This window comes from Dermacentor albipictus, chromosome 1 (assembly GCF_038994185.2).
Source record: "Dermacentor albipictus isolate Rhodes 1998 colony chromosome 1, USDA_Dalb.pri_finalv2, whole genome shotgun sequence".
Lineage (NCBI taxonomy): Eukaryota > Metazoa > Arthropoda > Arachnida > Ixodida > Ixodidae > Dermacentor > Dermacentor albipictus.
Window position 1 is genome coordinate 412,342,898 of NC_091821.1, and position 19,726 is coordinate 412,362,623.

At 47.2% G+C, this 19,726-nt stretch overlaps 1 protein-coding gene across 1 annotated transcript in view; it reads left to right on the plus strand.

The window, feature by feature from the left end:
- Positions 1 to 18,376, plus strand: part of LOC135913045 (uncharacterized) — a 273,676-nt gene extending 255,300 nt beyond the window's left edge. The window contains exons 2-7 of the mRNA XM_065445684.2: positions 3,749 to 3,980; positions 10,283 to 10,356; positions 11,687 to 11,892; positions 12,488 to 12,592; positions 15,925 to 16,060; positions 17,104 to 18,376. Of these exons, the coding sequence (XP_065301756.2) occupies positions 3,749 to 3,980; positions 10,283 to 10,356; positions 11,687 to 11,892; positions 12,488 to 12,592; positions 15,925 to 16,060; positions 17,104 to 17,273 (923 nt within the window). The 3' untranslated portion in view covers positions 17,274 to 18,376. The remainder of the gene's footprint in view (positions 1 to 3,748; positions 3,981 to 10,282; positions 10,357 to 11,686; positions 11,893 to 12,487; positions 12,593 to 15,924; positions 16,061 to 17,103) is intronic.
- Positions 18,377 to 19,726: the final 1,350 nt, after the last annotated feature.

The window sequence follows — 19,726 nt, forward strand, 5'->3', positions numbered from 1 at the left end:
TCGTCAAGTGGGGATCGCAGACTCATGGTCGGTTTGACGCAGCGTTGTCGGAGTCCTACCCATCTTCCCTTCCCTTTTCCCACATTCCCCAACCCCGCAGGTTTGGCGTAGCGCGGATGCGTGTCGCAGAAAGCCTTCCTTTCTCGCAATAAAAATTAATAATTCATAGTTGGATTGGGGAGAAATTCACACTTACCTTACGGAGTGCTCACAGCAGCGGTAAAGAAGCAAGCTCTCTGCTCGATCTCGATATCCTTCGTAAATTGCGCGAGATCCAGGGACGCTGTTTCCACGTATATTATTTTTTTCTCACCTACCTCGCTTTGATTCTTTCATAAATATCTTACCTCCTTGAGGAGCTCGATATGCATTGTTAAAGTAATTCGATTTCGCGTTCAGTGGGCTGAACCGCGTCGCACCAAGCGCTCGAGGCGTCTCTATGTAAATGGGAACTTGCGGTAACATGGATTCTCGAACTCAGGCGTGGGTGGCCCTCAAGAACTGCACCGAGACCACAAAAACTACCGAAGTTTAATCTTCCTGAATATGCTTACAATGCAAGGCTACCAAATAGCCCAAACAGTTACCGATTTAATCTTCTGGGGAAGCCAGGCCGCTGGCCTTTCTGAACGCATGCACAGTGCTCAGGGCGTCCCGCGTCAAGGCCAAGGACAGAGTAGTTCTACCAGCAGCAGGCGAGGGGATGCCTACAAACTGTGCCTTCGATGCGCTGAATGCCTTCGATTGCACGAGGCGAGGAGTAGGCGCGTGGTCTTGTGCGAAGAATCGAGTCCCTGTATACGTCGCAGGCAGAAGGACGTGGCCTGAATGGCTTTGCGCGCGGTGGGCGGAATGAGTCAAAAGGGAAGACAGAACAGGAAAATGAGTTCGCTGAAGTGTGTTGCCCTCGGGATACGCCTGATTTAGTCGATGTCTTCGGCATAGGGCTACAGGACTGCGAGTTCTGGTTCCAGTGTGCACGCGACGGGTGGCGCGGCGTGTCTCAGAGAAATCGTATAACCCGCCCCCTTGTGGCAGGTTGTGACAGCGCGGATCGATGAGCTGGGTCTTCCCGAGCTCTTCCTCTCACCCGTATCACAAAACGCCCATGACTTCTCAACAGGCAGGCCGCTAGAAAGAAGACAGGTCAGAGGAAAAGACTGCAACTGTGAGGAGCCGGCATTTAGCATCACCTTATGTGTTGTACGCAGAATTTGCTTGGTCGCCTGTACTCGGTATACGGCGCTTTTAATTGCTATCGACAAATATTGATTGTCACCAACATGGTAGCACATGCAGTCGATTGCGGAGCGATCGAAGTCGCTGCAAATCGTGCCCACTCGGCCGTGTAAGGACAGGTAGGTAAGAGAACGCTCGGATGTGGGGCGGTCACTTTGCTGGCGCTCTGTGAGCAAGTATAGCGGAAGTTCTGGCAATGCACGCACTGTACAGGTGTGTAGAAGAGTGCCAGTGCCACTAACCACAAGTGAGCTTCTGCAAAGCAAACACCACACTGCACATAATTATATCACTTGACGTGCAGCCGAGGAGACGTCAAGTAGGGAATATTGCGACCGTCTTCGCAGAGCAGCTTTTTGTCGTTGTTCGGAGCTGATAATGACACTGCTGCATATATCTTACTGGTGAGAGCGTGTATGCAGCTCATTGACATTTGGACTGCTTAAGCGACAGCCATCTATACAACGTATTTGTTTACATACTTTAGGAGCGGCGTCATGTCCTCGTGTATGCTAACACTCTAATTATCACGGAAATCTGTGCACTGCAAAACTGCTGGTTTTAATTGCAACGACTTGGATTGCAATTTAGTAGTGGCTGCAGCAGGAGGATCGGGTGGCGATGAATGGACGTGACAGAGGCCAAAGCGAAAATTTTAGAACATATTTTCCTTTGAATACCTCTATAAAACTAACTCTGCGTTCAGGACAGCATAAGGTATTGAATAGCTCGACTAACCATCAGAGTAAAATGTAGAACTGGCTAACCCATTCCCAGGCATCATATAAAAAGCAATGCTCGTCAACTAGGGGTGTGTTCCAGTTCAGGACGGCATTGGAGAGAGTCTACGTAGACAGCTAAGGAGACAGCCGAGACAGCTTCGGAGGTCATCTTATGGAACGCGTTTGGAACCGTATGGCAAACGTGTGAAAGACGCTAATGCGACATGACTCCCCCTTGCGGCGACAATAGAAAGTTGAGAAAAGCACACATTATTTTTCTATCTTAAGTCTCTGCTCCTGCGAACCTTTGAAAAACATGATGTGACTTACATTAAGGGCGTAGGAAGGTGCGTCTACGTTTTCTTGCGCGCAGACGACATTCCTGTCGGTTTTCCAAGCGTCTTGCTACGCTGCCATCTTGTTTGGACAGGAAAGCAGCCTGCGTTGTTTTTGACTTCGATCCTGTGTTTGCGAAGCTGTCTACTTTGACGTCTTCGTGAGAATTGGAACGAGACTTAAATATGTCCCCTGTCTGCTTAGCTGTCTACTTTGCCGTCTATTTATACGGCGAGTATTGGAACACAGCCAAGCAAAGCTATCTTTTGTCTCTGGCACACGGCTCCGGTCGTCAAAGCAGGCGTAGCGAAAATGCCACCTCTCCTTTGAAGACAAGGGGAAACCGAGTGTATTTCAATTTAGACAACTATTTTTTTTTCGCCGGCGACGGCTTTCCCTAAACGCTTGGTCAACTGAGTAAGAAAAGTTCTCGTGTACTGTGCCGAACGCCAAACAAACTCTTCTTCGCGCTGAAATAAATTGTACTCGTATCTGCTAACCGCTCAAGTACAGCGAGAGCGTTTGAGAGTTGGCCTGAAATAACGGAAAGTATACTCGCACTGGGACTCGCAAGCGTCGTCCATGTGCTACACTCCTGTACTAAATCTGCACCTCGCTCATATCTGGACTCATATCTGGTTAACCTCCCTGCCTTTCCTCTTCATTCTCTCTCTCTCTCTGCACCTCGCCATGGGACAGTGAATCAACAAACGATGTCTGAATATCTTCAATGCAACAATGCATACGCCTTCAAGTGAATAGTTCCTTTTTAAAACGATGCTTTCGATGCTTTCGTTCCTGCGGTTTGGCGAGCCTTATCTGGTCGGCTTCTTGCCAAGTAAGGTGGGCCAGACATAAAGATAGCGCGAAGGTGAGCTGGGCTGATTCCACAGATGGTGTGATGAAAAGGAGGCCGATCCCGGAGACAGTGCGATCCGTTTTCGCGTGGATCACCTACGGGTTTCTGCGTCTTGCCGATTTGCCGGGCAGGCACGTGGTCATCATCTTGGAAAATGCGCTTTAGAAGAATATAATCAGTTTTGTATCATTTAATTACCAGCTTCATGAAAGCTCACTTCACATAGATTGCAAAATCTGAGTGGGACTGCACAATCTTGAATTGAATTTTTGCACAGCCGGCTATACGGGGTGACTTATTTCCCCCATTCTTTTTTCTAGTACATAAACAATAGCTGCAACCTGTAAATCGTGTAGGCTGGTTGAAACTCAGTTCTTCGTCTGTCTCAGTCACGTGACGATGTTTGCGCCGTTACTCGTTTTCTTCAGGCATGTGCCAAACGGCCCAAGTTAGCACCTATTGCCGTGGACCTGCGTTCGCAAAATCAGTTTTGAAAAAAAAAAGAAAAAAAAGCGGCACTTACGTTGGCGAAGTTATTGGCCCGCATAACTAATGCGCCTTTGTTTCTTTTTTCCTTCTTCTTTCCTCGCAGTGAACATGAGTTCTCCCGACGTGGCGGTGAACGCGCTGATCCTGGTGTTTCGCTCGACGAGCGGCGGCACCGAGCCACAGGGATACTTCGAAAAGTGGTCCGACTCGCTGCGTCCGCTGCAGTGCGAGGACGGGCCGCCCAACGCGCTCACTAACCGCGACCTTTCCGGCAAGCATGACTTCTGGTTCTCCTGGATGCCGCCGGATTTGCCAGAGATCGACGTCGCCCTCAAGTACGCGAACCCAGCCGCACCCTTTCTTTGTGTGTGTGTGCTCTTCTCTTAAACGCGGTAGCATTGCCTTCGCTAACCACCCAGTCAATATATCGTCGTGTGGCAGTACACCGATAAACGAAGGAGTGTGAGGAGGAGACTGGAGATTGTAAAACCTGCACTGCGGGCAGAACAAGAGCGCAATTTGCATTTTTCTTTTAACGGAGAACGGCCTTACCTCCGGGCTCAGGACATATACACGACAGACGCCTGCACATTGCGACGTGAGTGAAGTGTGTGCGCAGAACGTGTTTGCGTATCGCACGCACGAGTACTTGGTTCACTATAGGCCATCATCGTCATTCTCATTCTCTCTCTATCTCTGTTGTAGTTCTTTCCTTTCTCCCTTTCTACTATGCAGTGCAATAGGCCACAGACAAAGCTCCACCGGCTGACTTTCCTGCTACTGTCACATTAAGATTGTTCTCGCTGTTGACCACAAAACTTTGGCAATCCAACCATATGCGGGTAAAAAAAAAAAGCAGATGCGGAGGGGAAGGAAACGCGCAGTGGGTCTGACTTCTAGCTACCGCACGTTGGCTACTACGCAGGGGAAAACGGTGTCGCAAGCTGACAGGGTCAAGATGGTCTGCATAGTCTGCGTAGGTTGTTTCACAATTCATTCTATTGAGCAAAGTTGTATAACTTGACATGGTAGAATGCAGAATCTTCCGTGCACTAGTCTGCGATTGGAACATGAACACGCCTGCACATCTTTCGCCACCTAGCGTTGAAATTTCCCTTTAATAATTACTTCTCTCCACCTTGCGGGTTTCCTCAGGAATATTACGTCAAACTCTTGCCTTTGCTTTGAGTTGTTGAAAAATTCGACTTCGCCTTGCCATCTGCTAGCCGCCTGGTTAGCTCAGATAGTAGAGCGGCTGCTCTGGAAAGGCGGTGCTCCCGGGTTGGAGTCCCGAGCCAGGACGAATTTTTCTTCAACTGCGAGGCTTTTCTCTCGAGGAACACGTATGGATTTCCTTTGTAGCAATTGCTACGATAAGGTGGTTGGCTGAGTTTCCCTTTAACAATTACTCTTCTCCACCTTGCGTGTTTCCGCAGAACTATTACGTCAAATACTGATGGAAGGGAAAATCGTACAGTTAATGTGAACAACGTTCTTGAATTCCGGGGTTTTACGTGCCGAAGCCAGGATCTGATTATGAGACCCCCCCATAGTGGGGGACTATGGAATAATTTTAACCACCAGGGGATCTTTCATGTGCCCTCAATGCCTGGGACACGGGTGTTTTCGCAATTCGCCCCATGGAAATGTCGCCGCCGCTGCTGGGATTTGTTCCCGCGACCTCGTGCTTAGTAGTGTGACGCCATAGCCGCTAAGCCACCGCGGCGGGTATTAACGTTGTTCAGAAAATGTGCTAAAACTAAAGAAATCAGTATTTTTACGTTCTGATGACGGTGAAAAATTGCGCTGCGTGTTCACAAAACGCGCCAAGCGTCTCATCACGCTGGCTTCCACGCGGGGAAATAATTAAGAATGTACTGAGGCGTGCACCCGTTGCCTAACGTTTCGATGATCGAACTGTTGTGCTAGGAGTAATCACTTTGAATCCTGCCCTCGGACAATTTCATTTATGTTTATTAATTAAAGACAGCGCCTTTTTTAGCGACTTTACCGCCACTTTTCCATATCGATAATGTTTGAACCCTCTTTCGTGGGCTGATCCCGGAAACAGTGCAGCCTGTCGTGCGAGTAAAATTCCTTTACTTTCAGGTTTGAGTCTTGGTAGTGCTTCGCACTTTTAATATTTAATATCTCAGAAGTTTTTAGATAAATGAGATGCACTGGTTTCATGACTTCTCTTTGTGGGCTGCCATTCTCAAAATTCTGAGGAATAATTTTGTCAAGGATGTAGGAACTGGTATGCGGAACATAGTGATATAATAGTGTGGCAATACCGCCTGTATACATTTACGGCATGTCATATAGGATGGCATGGCATATAATATACATATACCGAAAAATATGCGGAGCCTCGGCAACGCCAGCGGCGAAAGTTCGTTTGGAGTGTCCATGTAATTGCTATCGAAATAAAAAAAATGGCTGTGGCTTAGCTCGGCTATGCTAGGATATACATAGCGAAAGCAAAGGCATAGCATGGTCAGCCTTGGTTAATCTTGATTGCAAGTCCAGGTTAGTCTGGTTGTCTAGCTATATTGCGGTGTTTAGCTTGTCGTTCGGCGCGCTGTTCGTCTGTTTCCTGGGTGATTCGTTTCCTCTTCATCGCGTTCCGATGTCGATTGCAGGCCTCCTCCTGCTTATCAGAATTGTCGCTGTCCATACTGCCGCCTCAACTGCGGTAGCGGCTCACGCGAGCTCTCCTTTTGAATCCTCCGACATGTTATCAGGCATGCGACGCAGCTGGCGAAAAGAGCGGAGGTGAGCGCAACGACGAGGAACGCGACGTGACGTCATACCAAGCGGCAGCAGTGGAAAGGCGCGGTGCTGCGCAGCTGCGGAACACCTGTGGCTCAGTGCTACTAGTGGCGCATGCGCAGTAGTGACTGAGCGAGAGAGAGAACAATATTCGCGGCGAAGCGTGCGTTGTCGCGTCATGTGCCTCCTCTGTGCACCGCCACCGTGAAATCGCAAGTTCGCGGCCAGTAAAACTTTCACTTTAAAGCACAAAGCACCGTCACGCTGTCCTCAATCTGATCTGCTGCACAGCCAGGACAGTCTATTTACTGTTGCTGGCTTGAGCGTTGCACGCACACTAACTGGCGTGACTTCCCGTTGTAAGTATGACTGATTTTGGGAGCAGGAGTAGTTAAAAGTAGTGCTCCGTGCGGAGTTATATTCTGGATCAGAGAAATGTCGTATTTTCTTTTCTGAGAGTGAACTCGTAGCAGGCGCCATGGAAGGCTGTGGCGATACCGAGGCCTTCGCAACGAAGAACTACCTTGCGCGAAGTAAAAAGATCCAAACGAAACCTCTTTAGCATAATGGACGCCAGGAACAGGTTCCCTAATGGCCCTTATTTTGCATTTTTTTGGAACTGGGGAGGCCGCGTCCATTGACAAAACCTGGCGTTGTGCGCTTTGTCTTCTTTGTTTGCTTAGATTCCACTTGATGATGATTAAGCGCTTAAAGTAGTTTTCCCAAGAGTCGTACGTTTTATTTGCTCACGTGCCTTGCTCGCTCTTTACTTCTTAGCCATATTAACCTATAACGAAATACGAAGTTCTAGCGCGTGGGTAGCGGTGTTGTATAGTTTTTTTTAGTGTGCCGAGTCACGTGAAAGAATCTTCGGTGAGCTGACGCCAGCGAAATGCCGGTTTCATTGCAGTGAGTAAAACCCCGGGCAGGTTTGTATCATTAACGCAGGAACTGTTTTGTTTGAGTGGCTTTGTCGCTCCACTGGGAGCGCTATAACGACTCTGGCGATGTTTCGCTTCGCGGTGGTACTTTTTATTTTATTTTGTTCTTTAGGGGGAGAGGGGGGAGGCTACCTTTAAACGGGTAAGAGTTTATCGACAACTTTAACACCCTCGTCTGTGTGCAAGCGCATCAAGCTGTTAATGTGGAGCTGTTTCGTCCGCATTTCCAACAGGGAAATCTGGAACTGCAGTCGTTCAATACCACGACGTACGATGCATTGAACGAAGATGTTTAGAAACGATAATTTGTTCACTTGTCATGTAACTGAGTCGGGAAAGCGATGTCCGAAATGGTCATTTAGAATTGCGTCAGGAGCTAAAGGTGGGGCTCGTATATTTAATACCAGAATGAAGAAGCGGCAATGGCGAGCATGAAAATATCAAACCGACCAATTTGATCGCAATCGCGATACGCATACTCGCCGCTGCCTTGGACTTTAAGGTGCTTTGCCTACGTGTTTCGCACTTGAAACGGGACTTCTTTGAACAATCGAGTGCAAAAGCCTAGAGACCATGACATATCCAATAATAATAATAATAATAATAATAATAATAATAATAATAATAATAATAATAATAATAATAATAATAATAATAATAATAATAATAATAATAATAATTTCGTCTAGCACAGCCGTGCAACGTGAAATTGTATAAAAGCACGGCGCTGGTCAATCAGGTGCATGTGGGCAGTACACTTGATTTCAGGCTTTATGCCTAGGCTGAGAACAAACAAGAAATTTGGCGTCAACTTTGGTCCTTAAACTTTTGCACTCGACTGTACGTAGCATACCCTAAACTGGCTACAAAGCCGCAGTGCATTCTTAACACGCGTTACAGTGAGGAGTGCATTTCCTACAACAACAACAACAACAACAACAACAACAACAACAACAACAACAAAAGGAAGTTGCCTGACTGGTGAAAAACAAAGAATTGCACGAAAAATGAAGAAATATGTCGAAATAAGATAGTGCATCAAGGCAACCGGTAGGTAAGCTCCCCCATGTAACAAAGGACCTAATAAAGTAATGACAAAGCATGAACGTGTTCAACTCAAGAGATAAGATAGAATTCGCTGAACTGTCAAAACTGATCAACAAGAAGAAAGTAAGTGATATTGGAAAATTACAAGGTGCGAAAGATTGAGGAAGCAGCAAAGAAATGTCCGCAGCATGAAATAAGTGATAAGAAAAGTTGGCATAGGACAAAGCAATATGTGTGCTCTGAAAGATCAGCAGGGTAATGTCACCAGCAATTCCGGTGGTATAGTAAAAGCAGCGGAATAATTCTATACAGACCTCTACAGTGCCTAGAGCAGCCACGCTACCTTCATTGGAAGCAGTGAAAAATAGATACAGAGGCTCCTTATATAACTAGTGTTGAAGCAAGAATGGCCTTTCAGGACATGTCCCGGGGGAAAGCGGCAGGATAAGACGTAATTACAATGAACTTAATCAAAGATGGAGGTGGTATTATACTTTAAAAGCTTGCGGCTCTTTATACGCAATGCCTCAGGACTTCAAGTATACCAGAGAGCTGGAAGAATTACAATATTATACTAACCCATAAGAAGAGAGACGTTAAAGAATTGAATAATCATAGGCCTATTAGCTTGCTTCTAGTATTGTATAGCATATTCACCAAGGTAATTTCCAACATAGTCAAGGCAACAGCTGACTTCGATCTACCAAGAGAGCAGACTACCTTCAAGAAAAGATATTCTACAAAGAATCACATCCATGTATACAATCAGGTAACTGAGAAATCTGCGGAGTACAATCAACCTCTCTTTATGAATTTCATAGATTATGAAAAGGCGTTTGATTCAATAGATATACCAGCACTCATGGAGGCATTGTGTTATAAAGAAGTTCAGAAGGCGTACGTGGATATCTTGGGAAATATCAACAAAGATTCCACAGCTACCTTCTTTCTCCGCAAGAAAAAACATAATTACCTATGAAGAAAGGGGTCAGCCAACGAGACACAATCTCTCCAATGCTATTCACTGCGATGTTATTTACTATTCACTGCATGCTTAAAAGAAGTATTGAAGCTATTAGACTGGGAAGGCTTAGAAGTTAGGATCGTTAGCGAATATCTCAGCAACCTCTACTTTGCAGACGACATAATTTTGTGCAGCAATACTGGAGATGAATTTCAGCAAAATATTGAGGACCTTAACCGAGAAAGTGCTGGATTGGGATTGAAGATTAATATGCAGAATGCAAAGGTAATGTTCAATAGCCTGGTAATGAAACAAGAAATTATGATCACCAGTCAGCCTCTAGAGTCTGTAGTGGGAAAAGCTTTATCTAGGCCAATTACTCACTACTCACAGGGGACCCTCACCATGAGAAGCAAATTTACTGAAGAATAAACATGAGTTGGAGCGCGTACGACAGGCATTAATAAATCCTCACTGCAAGCTTATCACTGTCGTTGAAAAGAAACGTGTACAATCACTGGATTCTACCGGTGCTAACATATGGGGCAGAAACTCGAAACAAAAGAAGCTCGAAAAGAAGTTAAGGACCGCGCAAAGAGCGATGGAACGAGAAGTGTTAAGCGTAACGTTAAGAGACAGGAAGAGAGTGGTAGTGGAGTCGTTACTATTACAGAATGGATGCCAAGGGAAGGGAAGCGCAGTCGAGGACGGTCTATAATTAGGTGGGGTGATGAAATTACGAAATTTGCAGCCGCAAGTTGGTATAAGTTAGCTAATTGGAGAGCGCGGGGATAGGCCTACTTCCTGCCGTGGACATAAAAAAATAAGGCGTTGATGATGATGATAATAACATCCCAGTGCTATATCATTTCTCGCTTTCTCCCTCTCTTTCTCTCTCTCTTTCACGGCGCAGGGGCACATTCGTGGTGAACAACGAGTACTGGTATGACATCGAGATCGCCAGCGCTTTCCAGGTGGACGAATTCCGTGAGTAAATATTAGCCAGCTACGTTGTTGTGCTCGCCCGACACAAGTGTGGGTTATTTGCGAGAATGTGGCTTTCAAGTGTTGCATTCAATTACTTACAGCAAAATTTATGGGTAAACTTTGATGGGCATGATCAGATCACGAGCTTAAAAGGGAAATGCCATTCCAGATAAATGACTGAGGAGCCCTGTTAATTGGGCCAACCTTGTTGACACTTGTACGTGCGCTTTATGCGTTTTCTTTATTCAGATGTTGCGGTACGATACATGGGGCTTTGAGTGTAGCAAAGCCTGATAAATATCGGTATTTGGACCGAGTGAGACCAATTCCAGAGATGCTCGCGAAATCAAAACCACAAAGAGGCGTTGGAAAAAATGTTTAATAGTTTATGTTTTAGCACGTCTACAGAAACAATGTGAATATTCTTTTTCAGTGTGTGGACATCACTGCACCAAATTGACCAAGGTACATTTGAAACTTGAATGAGCGGCTTTCTTTCACGGCGTTCTGTAAACAACACAAGGTTGCTTAGTAGCTTTGAAAGAAACGGGCACTTCCCCTCGTTTTCACATATCAAAATACTTATTTCTGAGCACAGAAGGTGCTGCTCTGCAGAAATCACGTGTCTCCATTGCCAGAAATTATGTTCCGAGCAAATTCTACGGCATGGTGAATAGCTTGGTACTTTACCAATGAACTTATGTGATGTCCCATGGTACGCAATGCTCACCTATGGATCCTTAAGGGAAAATAACTGGCGATAGCGCAGCGTGTGTGGATTCGATGCATTATTTTCATTAGCGCCGCTTATGCGATTTGTTGTAAGGCAGTTTACGTTCATGAAGCTTTCTTCAGTGTTGTCCCAGAAAGTTTACAGCTTGTCCGTTGGAAGCTGAGCCAAAGCTTTCAACTTGATGTTGCTTTATTTGCGACCCATCATGATTAGAATTAAATGGAATTCTGGGGTTTTACGTGCCGGAACTACGAGTTAAGGGGCGCTCCGTAGTGGGGGACTCCGGATTAATTTTGAGCAGCCTTCACGATTGAAGTCTGTGCTTCAGATATATGTTTGTACTTGTTAAGCTCGTTTTGTCCGTGTGACTTGCTCGTTTGCTGATAAAACCTTGCTTTAACGTCACACGGATCTTCGGTAACATTTTCACCTCCGAGATCCCCTGCTTCGCGAAACGGCTTTCGTTTACGCCAACGAGCAAGGCTAACCGTACAGGCCTTCGAGAAAGCAGTGGGCCGGTGCACTTCCGCAGACGGTCAAAATATTCGAGACTTGTACGAACGACCAACCGCGACCCCTGTCGCCGTCCTCTCGCAGCTGTCTCCATGGAAGGCTGCGGCCAGGCGAAGAGCTGCGTGACGCTCTCGCGCACGCGCACCAAGTGCGAGAAGGCCAGCCGCTGCGACCTGACCGTCACGTACGCCCTGAGCGCGGACAACCGGACGCTCGAGGTGACGATGGGGGGCGTCGCATCCATGGCCGGTCGCTACCTTGCGATCGCCTTCACCAACGACACTGAAACCGTGAGTTATGTCGTATACTTGGCCAGACTGTAGTATGTGCGGTGGGGTGCAACTCGTGAAGCGATGCGACAAGTCTTCGGCACGGTGTCCGCCATCTTGGGCTTTCCTCGAGTGGTGGGCACCCTTGTCCTGTGGTGGGAATCGCCTAAATAAGGAGGTGTCAAAATGGACTCGACACGTGCACGTGGTTCGCATTGCTTCGGTGGCGAAACGTTAAATAAGTCTGCCGGTTTCACTACGAACACGTCATGGCAGCGTAAAACGTTAGACTAGTTGGTTCTGGGGGATTCGAAATGTAACAACGCAACTTGAGAAAAAATAAGAAATGAAGATACGAGGGGCAGAGAAGGACAAATGCTAACATTCAACTCGGAACTTCCCAGTCGGCTCTCCAATTTTCGCCCTCGTCGCAAGTCGGCGTTGTTGCGTTTTGAACATGCCGTCTGACAGATGCATAAAGTAAAAAAAAAGGGGGGGACGCACGTCTTCTCACATCTCCTCTAGCAGCTCGAACGCTAATAGCGTAATGTATTCTAAAGTGTGTTAAAAATAAACATGCCCACTGGTGAACATATGTCTGGGAATTTCTGCGCAGCTCAAGGGCACCAGCATCTTTGCTTGCACTCGGACCGAGAGGCTGGCGGAGGTGCGGCACTTCACGCTTGCCGATGACAAGAGCATGCCCGTGGAGACGAACCAGGTGAGATTCCTCCCGCCTTGCTCCTGGGCAGTTTTATTCTATTGCCGATTTGTTGCACTGTTGCTGCTCAACGCGGGTGTTGCGGTATGCGTATGCGCAACCGGAGAAATAAACCTCTGTTAAGACTTCCTCGCGTGCTTGCGTAAAGTGCCAATTTTTTTTTGGACATTGTACCACATCGAAAGCGAAGGACAGCTGCGGCAAGGGCTGTCGGAGCCACACGTTACCCATACCGTGCTTATCTTTCCACAGTCGGTCAGTCTTGTCCTCTTCATTCTTCTTACTTTTACTTTCTTTCATATTTCGTACCCATGTTCCCTTTCTCAGTACAGAGAAGCCACTCCGAAGTATCCTGTAGTCACACTTTTTGTCGTTACTTTTATCTCTATTTCTCTCTCTCTGCCAGATTCCTCACCGTGTTTATCTGCAGTTTATTCGTTCATTCGTGCGTGCGTGTATGTGTGTGAGGGGAGTACTTATCGTATGTTTGATGTGTTATTGCCGTATGATGCGAAGTGATGATAAGAAAAAATTCCGGGGCTTTACGTGCCAAAACCATGATTTGATAATGAGGCACGCCGTAGTGGAGGATCCAGAAATTTGGACCGCCTGGGGTTCTTTAACGTGCACCTAAACCTAAGTACACGGGTGTCTTCGCATTTCGCTACCATCGAAATGCGGCCACCGTGACCGGAATTCGATCCCGCAACCTCGTGCTTAGCAGCCCAACACCATAGCCACTAAGCAACCACGGCGGGTGGGGTGGTGATACTGTTGCCCGCCTCAGCGGCTTTAGTACACTTGTCGCGCAGCAGTTCGTTCTGTGAATGGTTGTTTCAAAACTCTGATTACTAAGTAACTTGGCTGACTACTACTTATGCCCGAAGGCATCTTTTTGGTTTATCTCTCTTTGCAAACGTTTTTTCTCCTTTTGGAGCGGCTTATTCTCCTAATCATATCATAAGAAGCCGACAAACACTGACACCAAGGACAACATAGGGGAAATTACTATTTCCCCTATGTTATCCTAGGTGTCAGTGTTTGTTGGCTTCTTATGATATGAGTAATAAAAATCGGGCCCCTCTGCTAACCCCCTTTCTTCTCGTTTATTCTCCTAATGCATCACAACGGTCTCTAAGTGGTAACTTAACTTTATGTGTAGGAAAACGCGTAAATTTGTCCTATTATTTTGTCACACATTAAAGGTGGCCTTTTGCTTTCGCGCGTCTGAGATGGCTGTCACGATAAACATCTACGGCAGTCAATCGTCGTTGTATGCAGGGCTTAACACAGTACAACACTACACACAGCGTGGACTCAGTGGCTGCCGCTGAGCGCGAGGCCGCGAGCTCGATTCCCAGCCGTAGTGTGCGCATTACGAGGGGGGCGATGTGCAGAAAACGCTCGTGTACTTCAATTTAAGTGCACATTATAAAGATTTCTTTCAAGTGGCAACAATAATTCGAAGCACTCCGCACCAGTTGTTCTTGAGGCCTCTCGTGTGAAGCTTCTGGACTTCAACCCAATGTTCACACCTTGCACCGAAGCACACGAGACTACTAACCTATACATTCGCTCCGTCTTAGAATACGCTAACGTCATCTGGTTTACACACACGTCGACTAACTTATCAAAACTAGGAAAGGTGCAAAGGAAAACTCTGCGGTTCATTTTTATTAAGTACGGGCCCTATGGCTCCCTTACACACCTCTTAGCTGGCGCAGGCTGTAAAATATTACCTGTCAGGGCCAGACAAACCCGCGCTTAAAACTCATCTAGCAACTTACGCACGCCCGCTTTAAGATTCACCGAGCGAAGTACGCCACTTTGTCTACGTCGCGTCTATCGCGAAAAAAAAAAAACACCCATTTACAGTAAACCAGTGCTCACGGTGGCACATTGAAGTTTTCATTTTTCTCACGTGCGGTCAAAGAATGGAATCTTCTCAACTCAGAGACAGCTTCCTCTCCGCCACTTTCATCGTTCATCAACCCACGGGGGACATGAAACACACAAGACGCCGCTTAACACACCCGAATATTTTCACTGTATAATACTTGCGTTTCTTGCGCATAAACTTTCTGCTTTTCAAGCCCCAAACTGTGGTCATTTCTGCGTTGTCCTCTGTATAATTTCTGTAATTTTGCATGAGTCATTGATTCGATATTCCATACAAATTTTATGGCAAATTCAGCTAACCGCACCTGTTTGCAGTGGGGCGCCCCCAATGTGCCGTTTCATCCGATCATCGTTGCCCCAAGGCGCCCCGGTGCGCACTGGTGCGATTAGCCGAATTCGCCCTTAGTAATAGTCTATTTCTTATTGAGTGGCGTTGGTATACTAACGAAAAGTCCCGTATTTCACATCGTCATTGGTAATTTTTTTGCAATGTTTAACGTAGCTTTTCTTCTTTCTTTTTGTATTTTTACTGCACCATCCAGCATGAGCTGTCTGTTTCCGTTGTAAAACTGTCTAATACAATGCCTGCCTGCTTTGGTCTCACTGAGACTGGCAGTATCGCAAACAACAACAACAACAACAACAACAACAACAACAACAACAACAACAACAATAATAATAATAATAATAATAATAATAATTCAACCACAATAAAAAGTAACTTTTGCAGAACAACTGGGCCCATTTGGCATGCATTATCGCGCGCTCGAACGTATGGCCCTCTGTTGGTGGGAGCCCCAAGATTATTCCAGTGTCCAGAGCGCCTAGGAATTCTCTGCGCAGCGAGTTTAGTTCATAGCTTTGGAGCGGAGCTCTTTCACGCGGCAATATGAGCGAATGGAAGCAGAGGCAAGAATGCAAGGCGGGGTTGTTTCGAGAACATGTCTAATTAATAAACAATTAAATAGTTGTTTCGTGCCTTCATTTGTAATGACGACCGTTGGCAGTCACGAACACTTTTTTTTCAGCAGATGATACCGAAGTAACGCGGGAGTTAGTGTTCGCTGTTACGCACTCTGCCCCGAACACTTTCGCGCAAGGTTTCAGTTCAGTTCAGCTTATCGTCCCTAAAGACCCCCGGAAGGAATATCGCACGAGGGAAAAGCTTTAATATGTTGCGCATCACCTAGACGTCATTAGCTACATATGCCAAGGGATCAACTGCACGCTGTTGGAACGAGGAGGGCCGAGTGATTCCACATATCGCATGCCTCTCTCTCTCTCTCGTGTACTCTCGCAAGTTGTGAATATACGCTTGCGCGCGCCATGTTACGCGCCTTCTTCTGAAGGCCTGCAGGGGGTCACGTGCCCCCAAGTTCGCCCTCGGAGGTTTAATGAAATGAGCGCGCGACGATTCCTCGCCGCATGCGCAGGTCCTGGAGAACACGGCGTTCGAGCAAGACGGCGAGCGCGTCTGGTGCCGCTTCGAGACTCCCGTGCGCGTGGCCGGATTCGACCTGGCCGCTCCCCTCTACCAGCTGTATTTCTGGGGCCAAGCCAATCTCACGTGTGAGTACGACAGCTAACCGCACTGCCATCGCACTTTTGTTTGTGGAGCGTGAGGAGACGTTAAAGAGAAAATAAAAAACACACCGCGAGGTGTCCGTCAGAAAGGACTCTTTATGTTAATGTGTCACCAGATTCAGCAGCTATATGTAACGCATCAATGCGTTACCTTTAGCTGCTCTATCTGGCAACACATTGACGCTCGGCTTTGCGCTTCCGGCGTAATCTGCGCTCCCATGCTGCGCCTGTTCGGGCGGCGGCGGCGGTATGTGGCAGCAAGACGCAGTTTTCACTCCTCAGTCTCTTCTGCTGTGGTGGTGTACCCCTCAGAGCCATTGCGGCTACTGCCATAGGGTGTTTCGCAATACAGTTTTCTGTAACGGTGTGATGGATCACTTTCTTTAATGCCGTAGGTGTGCTACCATATACATAAGCGGATGCAACCACGCTTAGTGCTTTAAATTCTGTAAGATCTTCCATGCACGTTCTGAAATCAGGATGCCGGTCACTGCGGAGCCCAGACCATCTCGGTATAAGGGATCCTGGGTATGTCGCGTGGCTGGGTAAGTACACAGCTGAAGGGGAACGTTGGTGTCTTGTACCAGGGTCGCAGAGTTTGGGCGGATGGCGTCACCGTTCATGAATTTCATGACCGGAGTCCGTTTATAAAGCCCTTCCAATTGCTAGTAGTAGCAGGGGTGAAAGCTACACATATTTGTCGAGACGCGAGGAAAAGAGAGAGAGACAAACGGGGTGGGAAAGACTGCGATTTTAACCTGTGAAGATTCTTGTTTGCTACTGTACACTGGGGGAAAGGTAAAGAGAAATAAAGGACGGAAAAATATAGGGGAGAGAAAATGCAAAAGCACGAAATAAATAGAGGCGGTTGGGAACGTCCGTGAGAAGTAGTGTCTCTCTATAACGGGCCACTCGAACGCAACTACATATCGAAATACTGATGGTGGCGTTACAGCTTTCTTGACAGCGTCTTCACTCATATTATGTTCCAATTTCCTTTTCTTTGCTCTCTGTCTCTCGATTCACAGCTGGCCAGATCGAGATGAGTCCACCGTACAAGACTTCCAAGGAGCCCATACAAGTGGGCGTGGCCCAACACAGCAGGCTCACCAGCGCCTCCTCGCGAGAGAGCGCGCCGGTGTTGGCTGTGCTCGTCGCGGGACTCGTGGCGTCGATACTCCTGCGGCCCATGTCCTAATCTCTGTTACGGCGAAGTTTACTCGCGTTGCACGATTTCGTCGCGATCTTGCGCGAATTCGCAACCTCTGCAGCACTGTTCGCACGTGGCACCACAGTCGCTGGTGGCACACATAGCAGATTTCTTCATCTCTCCTTTTTTTATTAAGCACGGTAATTAATTACTTTCTGCGCGCAGGCGATGTTGCCAGAACTCAATACGCGCTATACCGTCTTCAAGTTGGGATAGTGATGCGAAAGCTCGTTTTGTTGCGACGGCAGCCGACGTTTCACATAGCACACCCGTGGACCATCAACTTTGCGACGTGATTTTATTTTTTTGGATCGGTCCTACTAGTAGCAGCGCAGGAGGTATGGTCCTTTCGAGCCAGTGCTTGACGGCGCTGCCATCTGACCAGATCGAAGAGCTCCTGACAAGATTCTCTCAAGTGCGGAGCAAGCATCACTTTCCGCCAGAGGAAGACTGCCTACAGCTTCCGTAGCTCTTGCGGAAAGGTAGTAGTCGTGGAAGAGAAAGCGGAAAATCAAAAAAGAGAAAGTGCGCACGTTTTCAGATAATCACGTATGCTTGGCTAAAATTCCTGAAATGATTTTACTTTTCGCCACGTGACCTTCGCTTTTTACACGAGCACCGTCACAATATAGAGCGCGCTGCCTCCCAGCGAAGCTCCACGGGCATTATGTGTCACTGTTGAAGGTGCTGGTACGCTTGCTTTTGTGAGCGCTTTCTGTGTCGAAAAAAGAAAAATGTCGATTCATAAGGTTAAAGCGAGACATCACTTTATAGGGAAACCTCGTCTATCAAAGCATGTGCGCCCACTTGACGGACGAGGTTTCGAGATTGCATTAGAAGTCGCAATGGCGAGGACACACGTCTGCCATTTTCTCCGAACCGTTAGTTTGGAATAGTAGCTCCAATTAATTATTCTACGCATCCCCTTTCGCTGGCTCTGTGTACTTCGCCGTCGGAAAACCTAATCGGCAGTAGGGAGCGATGACCGGCTAGTCGATGTTGCATGGCCTGAAAGTGCACACTTTGAATATGTATTCCCGCCGGCAGTGACGAACATCCCACCCCCCCAAAAGAAAAAAACAAGAAGACCTTACATTTCCTTACAATAGACCTTCATTTTCGTATGATAGCCACCTTCATTTGAACCTACTGAGCCCTGTTCTATTGACGGCGTTTCAGTCACTGCCTGCTGAAGTAGTGTCGATGAGTGCTAGCAAAGCTTAGCGGCATGGAGGTCGTGTGCGACATTTTTGTTTGTTTAACTAGCTCTGGTTCTCGGTAGCAGACGGTAATGAAAGTTATCGTCTCCAATTGTGTGTCGGGCACTGTAGCGTGCTAGAATCTTGAGTTTCGATCCCCAACACCGCGTGGCAACGATAGTGTGGAGAGACGCAAGAAACGAAATGTTCGCTCTGGTTGCCCTCAAAGCGACGACTGCCATCTGTGTACTTTCGCCATCTTCATAAAAGGACGCACGCTAGCGCTGGGCAGATAACCTCGTTCCCTACTACAACGACGACGCACTGCGGCCACCATTCGAAGCAGCGGGGGAGAGCGGTGCCGTAACGTGGACTAACGTAACGTAACGTAACGTAACGTAACGTAACGTAACGAAATGTTCGCTCTGGTTGTCCTCAAAGCGAGGACTGCCATCTGTGTACTGTCGCGATCTTCATAGAAGAACACACGCTAGCGCTGGGCAGGTAGCCTCGTTCCCTACTACAACGACGACGCACTGCGGCCACCATTCGAAGCAGCGGGGGAGAGCGGTGCCGTAACGTGGACTGCCGGCATCCAAATATGGCAGTGCTTTCCAGCTGGCCGTGAAAAACAAATCCCCCTAAACTGCGCTGTTTCACACCATAGCCGTGCTTTGTGCTAAGCCTGGAAACAAAGCGACTTATTCGCGTGCGAATTGCACAGCCCGGCGTTCGCGGCACGATATGAGCCAGAGGTAACGCCTCTTGCTTTGTCACCGGCTCGCTCGTGGCACATTGCAATAACCAAGGTGTCAGCCTGTCAATTCCATCTGAATCGACTTAAGCGAAAAAGAAAAAAAAAAACCGGCGAGAAGGAATGGTCGAAGCGACGGTGGTGCCAGCGTCCATAACAGCTGCGTCGCTTTCTTTGTGCGTTTTCAATTTTTTGCCGTGGCGATCCAGGCCGTACGAGACTATCTTTCAGGTTATATATATATATATATATATATATATATATATATATATATATATATATATATATATATATATATATATATATATATATATATATATCCACTTACGTCCCTTTCCTGCCTGAGTCAAGCCGAAAGCAGTCGCGAGCTTCTCCTATGATAGTTTGCCGAACTGTACTCCATCGTGCATATTTCCGCGGGGAACAGCTGACAGCTATAGCGGCATTTTAATACCATGCAACATCACAAGGCGGCACGATACAAGTTA